Below are 10,373 nucleotides of genomic sequence, written 5' to 3'. Positions count from 1 at the left end.
ATCGATTTATCCGAACAGTGAAACTTCTGCTTGTCCATTGCCAGTGTATTTTTTCCAATTTATGTGCAACGATTTGTTTCTCAAATATTCCTGTCTGACGATTTTGCCCATCCCCTGAACTAGAGTCTGCCCGCGCGTGAAATCGTTTGGTATTTCGTTACAACTCGTAAATTGAATCGTTGAATGTAAAAATATTCGTCGACTGCGCTGGTACGCGCTACATATCTCTGTTTCTGCGACGTCGCGGTACACACTCATGAGGCGCGAGCGCAATATCTACGCGCGTAAACCTAATCGCTACGGGGGGTGGTGTTTACATTTTTTTCTTTTTAAATCTCTTGTTGTGTCGACGCTCATGATCGCACGCTGCTCGTTCTCGCCAAGTCACCCTTTCACGCGGCGCCGTTTGAAATGCACACGCAAACGCAAACGCAAACGCAAACGCAACACGCACACTCACACTCACCGAGCGCAAATACATATACAGTGTACACGTGTATACGCGTGTACGCGTACACCCAACCATGCGTAAATACGCGCACGTTCTCACGTATACACGTATGCACTCGCGAAAATCTGCAATTGCTGCAAAAAATCTGAATTCGATCATCGGGGATCGCTCTACGTTTTATCGTCAACAACAGCAAACTATTTGAATGTGTAACTCTTAAGATTAATTCAAGGTATAACACCGATCACAATTTTCGTCGCTTCCAAAAAATCTCCGACTTCGTCGATACAAAAGTTCCGTCAAAAATATCACTGCTTTATCGTTTTCTACTAGTAAGAATTCAACATTACGTCCCGGTGTCCCGTTCCGATCGCTCGTCGAAAATTAACAAGAGAGGGATTCGAAGAAACCGGAGGGGCTTGGGGGCTGAGAAAAACCTAGAAAGAGTGGGTGGTTCGCGGGGGGGTGGGGGTGGGGGTGGGAGGGTACGGGAGCAAGGACAAACGGTGCGAGCACGTGTCCAATCTTTGGGCATATGTGGCAGACTGACGGGGGGCAGTGGGGGTCGGGGGTGGTTGGGGATTGGTGGGAATCGGTGGAAACGGAGAATGTCAATCGATATGGAGGATTCGGGGGTGGTAAACGAACAGAAAAAGTACCGAATTGTCGAGTCCCAGCTGTCGTTTATAGCTCCTCTTATCGATTCGACCGCATCGACCCGCTTTATGCAGCACCGTCAGCCACGTGATCGCTTTGCGACTACTTTCGGGATGATCAGTGGCAATTGTCGGATTAATCGGTAATCAACAATTGGAAGATACATTTGTCAACGTCTTGGATGGTGTTGAAAAATTTGCGAGTTATCACTAGCCGGGGTTGGGTCGACAGAGAGCGGGATGAGATTCATAGATAGTGGTCAAGGTAACGTCTGTTCGCGAATCCGAGCAAGGTTTATCAATATCCGAGGCATTACTTTGAAATCTTCCATACTTATCATCACTGATTATTTATCAATCTCTAATCGTGATCACTAGACTGCAGATTCTACGCATTTATCCCCTTAATAATGGGAAACCTATGCAAAATGAACTATTAATATTATTAAATGATTCATGGAGTACATTCTACGCATACGTTCCATGCAAGTTTTCCATATAGACACGAGTACCTTGAATCCACCGTCCAGTGACGACTGATCGCTAGGGAACCATAATTGTTAAGTTTTACCAAACGGTGATCCGCGGGAGCCGACGCGAAAAAGAGCAACGCGGAACTCGACTAGACGGTAGTTCGCGACGCTTCCGCTCCGCTCGGGGCTGGCGGTTGGCGCTGGAATCGAAAGACACCGGATACACGAGACATAGGAAACGCTTGATCGCGTCAACGGGTTACTCGAAGCAACGGTATCACGTACTAGGTACGTATTTACGCGTGCAAAACAGTCATAAAAATAACGTTCGATGTAAATGTCAATAAAGTCGCGAAAGTAACATCGATCGGTCACGTTTATCGAGCGTCTATGGCCGCTCAAGTTGTACGTATACGACCGCGGCACGCAATCTCGCGTGAAAACGAGCTCTCGTTTATCGTTCGTGTCAGAAGTGAATTCGAATACGGTTCGCCCGTTGAGTCGTTGTCGTGCACGAAGGAAGAAAAGAAACGAAAAGAAAAACAAGTGGGTATCGATGGTCGGGGGGAGGTCGGGGCGAAAGTGTGTGTGTGTGTGTGTGTGCGGGGGGGGGGGAGGGTTGGGGAGGGGAGTGAAATATGTAAAGCGTCGGCCCGTGACGTCGTAATAAGGGAATATCGTCGACGCGGATTCAAATGAAAATCGTATATCGCCTCGCGAGACTCTTCGACCCGTCGGGGAGAGACCGCGTGGCGTTTGTGAGTCGTATTGTCGGAAAGTAGAGGGAGCCACGCTCGATCTTTCCATTCTGCGCGGAAGGTTAACCTAAAAGGGGGCGAACCAGAGCTGGGCAGTGATCACTTTGCGATTACACTTGCGATACTCACGATTGTTAGCAAGAAATTTGCAATCGGAAACGAGCAATTGATAACCATACGGTGTTAACCCTGTCTGATTATTTGTTAATCGATAATAGTGATCGCTGATCGCTCGATAATCGTAATCGTGGATCGTGGTTTGCCCAACAATGGTGGATACGCGCAGGCTGACCACGCGCGACGCGAGGGAAACCCAAGAACAGGGGAAACGTGGCGTCTCGATCGACGGTCGCGGTCATTTTGGCCGATTCGCGACTTTCGAAGCCTGAATCGGCGCCGACACCCAACGACGACGCGTAGAATGGTTACGATCGGTTTCGCGTCGTCGGAAGACAACCGAATACCAATTTAGTCGAGCAGGTTCGAGAGATCGGGAGGTACTGGTATAAGTTAGATCGACGATTTCGCTCCCGCGAAATACAGATATGGATCGCGCACTCGAACGTTTACTCAGGCTTGAGTCGATGCCACTGAACGATCGTCTGGCGTGGCTTCGTGATCATGTCCTGCCAATGTTTCGTTTCGCTCGCCCCGCTCCCGTTTTTCCCTGAAACATTTCAATCAGTATTCCGTTGAATACCGAGGCGTTAATGAATATCGTTTTGGTCAAACAAACTTCGATTTTCAGTTCAATAAATAAATAAACAAATGACCTAATTAAAATGAAATAATACGTACACTTTCTCTACTTGTGTAACAAAGGCGTTATCAATTAATCAATCTTCACAGTAGGTCGCCCCGACCAGGCAAACATTCATTTGCTTTCGAAAGTCCAGAATCAATAATCGTATATACAAATGATTCGTTTACTTTTCAAAGTCCTGAATCAATAATCGTATATATAAATGATTCGTTTGCTTTTCAAAGTCCTGAATCAATGATTGGATTGAACTTGTCGCAAGAAGAGAATGAGTTACCCGCGGCCTACAACAATATTATCGCAGCAGGAATAATATATCGAAGAAGGATCTTACAACGATATTGAATTTTACAAACAATGGTTCTAGAAAGCTAACTTTGTCATCGTGTTGGCTTAGAATTGAACAAGTTCCATTATTAAGCTGGACAACTATATTTGCTGTTATTACCATTCACGACGACCTCTCGTGTGAACTAGTATTCTCAACCTTGACTCGATTAAGAACAAAGGGAAGACACAGGTTCAATAGTGTATTAGATATACGAGTAGCATTGTCCTCGTGTGTTCCGGTGCACAATCTACTTATGAAGTAAACACGTCCATTGCATTAAACACGATCTGCCCTATTTCTGTTTCCACATTCTTCTTGTGGATTACTTGCAAATAACTACCTTTGTTGTTTATTTTATTTGATCGAAAGCGAATTTGGAAAAGTTTACAGATTTTCTGGGATATTATGTAAAGATTGCGATCTAAATTATAATGAAATTAATGTTTTCGAGTGTTTTTGTTTACCTGCCAGTTGAATCCGTCCGATCAGCTCGTTTCGGCCGATGTTATCAAAATCCATTACCATTACGTCCAGCGAACACTCTCGAATCTTTTCCCAGGGCACGTTGAAGGAGAACGCTTCGTTGAAGACCGGGTTCAGAGTACACTTGAATATCGGGGTCTTTCGTTTCTCGATCCTCTTGTCGCCGAATTGCAACCACACTTTCACGTAGGGATCTAAACACGTCGAACGAATAAACAGTACATTCCCAATCTCGTTTCCATTTTCGTTCATGATGGGCGAAACGATTACACGTCTTTATTGCTTTACTCTCAAGTAGGGTGGAGTGAATCTACAGTCCAATACCCTCTGTGTCTTCAAAGAAATTTATCTAAATTAAATGGTAGACTTGACATTTCCACACAAATTTTTCATTATAAACGTGTAAAGTTTTCATTTAAATTAGACTAGTATCGATCGTGAATCAAATATCGAAAATTGAATAATCAGGAGCTCGATGTTTGTTAAAAATTTCAAATTGTCAGATTTCAATTTCAACGTTAAAGAAAAAAGGTTCGTACTTTATTTGTAATTTGACCTTTCTGTCTAGGCGATAATCGTGCCCATCTCCGGCCCGCATCGCGTAATTGCAATTGCCTATCTCACCTGACTTCCCGTTGATATCCTTCGCCTTCAAATTCCTCGCTTTCATAAGCGTCAGAGTCAGCACGGAATTGCTCGGGTGGTAGCACAACGAGCACAACAGCTCTCCGCATTTGTCCTTTGCCGGGGGCTTGAGAGCTTTCCAAAAGTTAGGTTTCTCCGAGAAATCGACCTACGACGGTCGTGATCGATTAGATGAGTCGCACGACATGCAAACTCTACGCCGCCCCACGGCGCGGCGTTTCGGCGAAATTGTAATCTGATCGATGATTAACGATTACGACGGCGGCCGTTACACGGTTGTAACCCGATGATTAATAATTGAGATTACTGGGCAATCGTAATCGTGATTAATGGGAGAGTTTCGGGCAACCTAACCTATCATCGTTGACGCCTTAACAGTTAATTGGGAAATAATTACACTTTTCATCATGATCGCGTCGAGGAGGTGAATTTTCCTAATTGCGGAACGGTTACCGTTCTGATTATAGTTAAATAATGAAGTGGATAATTTAATGTATTTAGGATTGTATTATGTAGTTTACGATTGCCATTGATATCGATTAACGATTACTTTTGTTCAGCGACGTTTGCTCCATCATTAACGATCACTTTTCGTGCCCATTACCGCCCAATTCTGGCTGTCGCAAATTACGACGTATTCGGCGAGAGGAAGACGGCAGTTAACGCGAATTACCTGGCAGAGAGGCAGAAACATCTCCCCGATGGAATCGTCCCTCGAGAATCGATCGTAGTCGAACACGTGTAAATGCAGCACTCTGCTCTGCAACTTTTGAATCGGGAAACCTGCGACACGAGCAGAAAGTTTTGTCGAAACGGCCCGATCACCGTCGAGCGGAATTCGACTTCTCTGGAAACTGTAATATCTCTTCTCACCTTCGAAATAGAACGTCTCGTTCCATCGAGGATTCAGCGTGCGCCTTTTTATCTTCGTCTCCAGTCGATGCTTTTTGTCTGGCAGAAGGGTCACGCGAACGTAAGGGTCGGACGTCCCCGACAAATCCTTTGCCGGCAGATCTTTACCCTGAAATTAATTTTTATCGTCCCTCAATGCTAGAACTACTCGTCAAATTTTCCTGGATTCGAGTACGTGAAAACTTTGGCGGTTCTAACAGGCCTGATTCTAATAATCTCCTGATTAACACGGATTTTTCGTGTTAATGTTCATTAGAGCTGAGACTGCTCGTCGAATTTAATTAGAATCTCACTTGCGTATTTGAATAGCGTGACGTGGATTGTAATTTGGTTTGTAAATTAAATTACGGTAGTCCCTCGATACTAAACGTCATTAGTAGCGTTATATCGTGGGAGGATAACGATTTTATCTGATCCATTAATGAAAATTACATTTTCATTTTCTTCGTGGTATCTTAATGAAAGTATTATCGATGGATCTGAGAGGATTCCTGGATCAATATGAGTTCAAATATGGCCACATTTGGTCTACTTTTAATTGTAACTAATTGGAATTTCTTTTCTTTAAACGTAGAATTAAAAGTGGTCCGAATGGTGTCGTGTTTGGACTCGTTCTCATCGGGAGAACTCCATCAATTAGTTTATAATAATCTCACGCAAATATATCGAGAAGAATAACAATTTTAATTTCAATTACTGGTCGCTCGGGGGTCGATTCACTTTTGTTTATTCGGTCACCAGCCAAGCCAGCAGACGGGTGGCTGGCAATAATTAAAGATAAACAGTGCTCGAGATGATTCGTGTCGAGGGACAAATATTGTTGTAATACCACTATCTTCCGTGTGTACATAATGAGCGTGAATCCGCGGATCACCGGTAAATTGTTATAATCGCAATTAAAATATTTAAACTCTAAACGATTCGAATAGTCCCAGCTCTTGTCGTTTCACTTCCTCCCCTTTACTTTTCACTTAATAGCAAGATCAAAACGAACGCGAACGTCGACGCCATTGTAGAGTATGCTTTAGGATAGCCTCCCTCAAAGTGCAGGCATGAATCTTTTGTGTCGAACGCTGCTTTAGAGCACGACGGTTTTCAGACTTTCCGCTCACCGCCGTCCGTGGGCTCTAAAAATTTATGCGCAGCCCCAGAGAGTTGTCGTTCGCGTTGGTTCTCATCTACCAACTTTAGATTTTGTAGAAGATACTGTTCATTAATAACAAATAAGTAACTGGCAGCCAACGATATTATCCATTTGTTTCTCGAGATTAGTGCACGTAGTAAAAATTACACAAATTCCACGCGAATACGTTTAAACAACATTTAATACTTCTTGTGTTCAGGCCTATTACTTTCTAAAAAAACAATGCAATAAATAGTAATATATTTTCGGTTTAAACTACGACCCTGTACGAGCGACGCGGCCCTTAGAATTTCCAGCGAAAGTCGTCCAACAGCCAAAGCGTTAATCTTTCTGTTCCTCGAAATGAAAGTCTGGTTACCTTTGTGGAGGTATCCGCAACGAACCACTAACCTGTATAATGCGAAGGATGAGCGTGGTATTCTGAAAGTCGTATTCCAGGCTGAAATGAATTTGGCCAACGTTTTCGCTAGGTTCCGAGTTGTCGATGTACATGTCGACCAAGGACATGGATCTGCTTTGTAGGAAAGCTTTCTGAAACGAGATACATCGCAACGGAATCGATCGTTGAGCCGTTTCTGTCTGATATTTCCGAACGGCGACCGAGCCTAACAATAAGTCGAAACACATCACTATCGCGTTACTCGAGCCGCGGTGAAACGGAAGCCCGAGTTTGCTGCCGTTTTTAAATTGCTTCGAGGCGCACTGTTATCACCGACTGCATGCTACGTGACATGTAACGTTAACGTGTAGATCAGTTAACGTCACACGCGTGCACATTATCATTGAGGTTGGGTCATTGTTCTATTCAATTTATCGCCTCTTACAACGTTAATGGCCTCACAAATCAAGAAACGTCAATTTTGTTTGCTGAGCACCGGTAAGCTTCGTAGCTGCAATTCTTTTGTCATGCTAAGTGGGATACTTTCAACGCTGGTATTTTCACGCCAGAGATTAAACCATATTTTACGTATAAAAATGTGAGTTTCAAGAGTCTCACCTTGGAACATTTAATTATTCGATAATTTTATATTTAAAACCTGTATACTGTATCTTCTAACCAAGGCAAGAAATGCGCGATTCGACTTCTGCGTCTATACCGCGGTAGGCAAACTTGTATTCAACTAACAAAAATCTACGCGTCTTTTTTCCTCGTCTCTGTTTTTAAACGTTGTCTATACTCCCTAAAAAATGATTCTTAATAAAGCGTACCGACGGGTGATCTCCTTTGACATTCTGCAGCTGTTTGTTTTGGGCACCAGCGGTTGGCGTCCGTGGCTCCCCCGTTCCAGCGGCGGCGCCACCCACGCCACTGCCGGAAATCGCGTTTGCGCCTGCGCCGATGCCGCTGGTTCCAGCGTTTGCACTTCCAATGCCTGATCCAGATCCAGATCCCGATCCAGAGCCTACCCCCGATCCAGAGCTGCCGCCACCTAGAGCTGCGCTCGACGTCGATCCACTAGCACCTGCGCTTCCCGCGCTTGATCCTACAACTCCACTTCCGCCGACACCGCCGGCACCTGTCGGCCCCGCTGTCTTGTTCGCCGGACTACCAGTTGTCCTGCAACAAAACCCATAAGACCACTCCTTCATATTTCCTTCACACCCCGACATCTCCTTTCTATTTTCATCGAGGTCGCCGTTGTCGACGTCCCGCGGTTGGGTACCTCACTCCATTATAATTGACCGGATATATATTTTGTTGCTTCGTGAAATTCTCTATAGAAATCTGAGACGAATTATAGGTCTTGAAGATGAATCGGAGTCGATACGAGAGTTGAGGAATCAATGAACGAAACTGGTTTCTAATTTAACAGAAGATATCATTGGCAATTTTTCTGAAGGTACAAGTAGAAATTCGATATTACTCAGTTTTGGTTACAATTAACTGAGAGTGGTCTCCCGCGCATCTAGCTTGCGCACCACGCGGCGCCTGTTGCTCAGGCAACGACGCTACTGTCCCAATGACATCTACCCAATTGCCAATGACACATTTTACATTTTCTAAAAAAAAAAATGTAAACGTCGAGTGGTCAATTAACCATGATCAGGTTCAAAATGAACGACAACGGCGACCAGGGAAACTACTGACTACGACGGACAACGTCTCAGGAATGTTATCTAAAGCACGCAGACTAGGAAGCAACGCGCACTTTGCGTTCGTCTCATTTTCTACCCAGCTCTAAAACATTCAGACTAAACAGGCGCGACGGTACGTTTCGAAAGGTACTCCACGATTCGTATTAAGGTACATCTCGTGTTGGATCTCTGTGAGAAGATCGTTTCCGCTCTGGTAAAAAGGGGAACTTGAAACGATCGAGTTCGAGGCGGAAATTGGGTGCAGTGTTGTCCCTCGGACTGTCCCGAACGCAGCGATAACCCGAAGGACATGGTCCAGGGAGGCTTATGTTGCCTCTCAGGCTGTCGCAAGATCGAGACAATGCTGCGACAAGCTAAGAGACAGGTAGGTGAAATTTAATCGCTGTTACGTGTCTTGTTAGACTTTATGTACACCGCGGATGAGTGTGAGAAACAGTAAGAATGAACGTGAGACGGTTAACGGTAATGGAGATGACTCTGTGACAACGCGAAGAAGAGTATAGTACAACGAGTACGAGAAGTAAGAAATAGAGTAAGAAATAGGGATCCATGCGAGTAGTCTGGGGATATAGTGGGGATAACTACGTGATAACTCGAAGGACAGTACGGTACGAGTACACGGCGCATAGGTGATTAGGTGACGCATGTAACTAATCGTCGTTTGAACGATAACGTTTGTAATGGTGTTCGTTTAAACGCTATACAACGGAGTCCAAAGGGATCGGGGGACTAGACAGACATAATCGAATAGAACTACTTACGCAAGTAAAGCAGCGCCCATCCGCGAACGGAATATTTCCATTAGGAAGGAAAAATTGAAAGAGAAGATAGAAGAGTCAAGTGAAGCAGTACGAGAGAAAAATAGGTATCGAGTAAAATTTTTCGCTATTCTCCAACTCGTCGCATACTTACTCCAATTGCGCTCTGGATTCCAACGGTAACACGCCGAAAGGAGGCATGAAACAAAAGAAAATGAGACACGAGTTAATGAGTTTGGATGATCCTGAACTCGCCGCAAAAACACAACAGAAGAGGACTCCGACGGGATCGAGGGGGAGAGGAGAAATAAAAATGAAGAAGATTATTTAGAACTTTCGCTTCGACGGGAGATCCCGAAGCTCTTTCTCGCGTGTGTCTCGCAGGGTCCCAACCTTAACCTTTAAACGGTACTTTCATCAGCTGAATCGAGGAAGAAAAAAGCAGAATCATCGCCCCGAGTCGGATGCTTGCGAACGGTCGCTTCAAACGCGGCACCGCGTGAAAAGTCTGGAAAAAGCAGCAGCGAAAGGAAAGCTACTCGGAGCAGGAGAGAGAAACGGAGATAGACAGTGGAAAGTCAGAGTGAGTGAGAGAGAAAGAGATAGAAAGATATGCGCCGGTATCGCGAGTCATCGTCCAAGAAGCATTATTCGCTCGCTGTTCGTAATTGCTGGGATCCATCTATCTTGTTAAAGGTGTATACACTGTTGCCACACTAAAAAAAAAAGACTCGATTTATAATTCTTCTTTTGGTTGAATTGTTAGTTTTAGAAAAAATTTTATTTACACTAGTGGAAAGTATGGTACGTGAATAGATTGAAAACGAAAGATTGGCAAACATTATTGAGGAATAATTAAACTGGAGATCAGTCTGCGAGTTCTTTTCATAATGAATAAATTTGTG

At 44.3% G+C, this 10,373-nt stretch overlaps 1 protein-coding gene across 13 annotated transcripts in view; it reads right to left on the bottom strand.

Annotated features, from left to right (window-relative positions):
• Positions 1 to 433: 433 nt before the first annotated feature.
• LOC128891226 (synaptotagmin-7) overlaps positions 434 to 10,373 on the bottom strand; it is a 63,491-nt gene continuing 53,551 nt past the window's right edge. For 8 of the 13 annotated variants that reach the window (XM_054150583.1, XM_054150584.1, XM_054150588.1 and 5 more), the window contains 8 exons: positions 9,623 to 9,634; positions 7,823 to 8,171; positions 7,004 to 7,144; positions 5,431 to 5,578; positions 5,231 to 5,340; positions 4,537 to 4,705; positions 3,894 to 4,106; positions 434 to 3,005 (listed from right to left, as the gene is read on the bottom strand). In XM_054150583.1, the coding sequence (XP_054006558.1) occupies positions 2,905 to 3,005; positions 3,894 to 4,106; positions 4,537 to 4,705; positions 5,231 to 5,340; positions 5,431 to 5,578; positions 7,004 to 7,144; positions 7,823 to 8,171; positions 9,623 to 9,634 (1,243 nt within the window). In that variant the 3' untranslated portion in view covers positions 434 to 2,904. Of the gene's footprint in view, positions 3,006 to 3,893; positions 4,107 to 4,536; positions 4,706 to 5,230; positions 5,341 to 5,430; positions 5,579 to 7,003; positions 7,145 to 7,822; positions 8,172 to 9,471; positions 9,588 to 9,622; positions 9,669 to 10,373 lie in introns of those variants that run through there. The other 5 variants (XM_054150595.1, XM_054150587.1, XM_054150594.1 and 2 more) reach the window with 4 other exon arrangements.

This window comes from Hylaeus anthracinus, unplaced genomic scaffold, assembly GCF_026225885.1.
Source record: "Hylaeus anthracinus isolate JK02 unplaced genomic scaffold, UHH_iyHylAnth1.0_haploid 12001, whole genome shotgun sequence".
Classification (NCBI taxonomy): Eukaryota; Metazoa; Arthropoda; class Insecta; order Hymenoptera; family Colletidae; genus Hylaeus; species Hylaeus anthracinus.
This window is presented reverse-complemented; position numbering and strand designations above follow the sequence as displayed.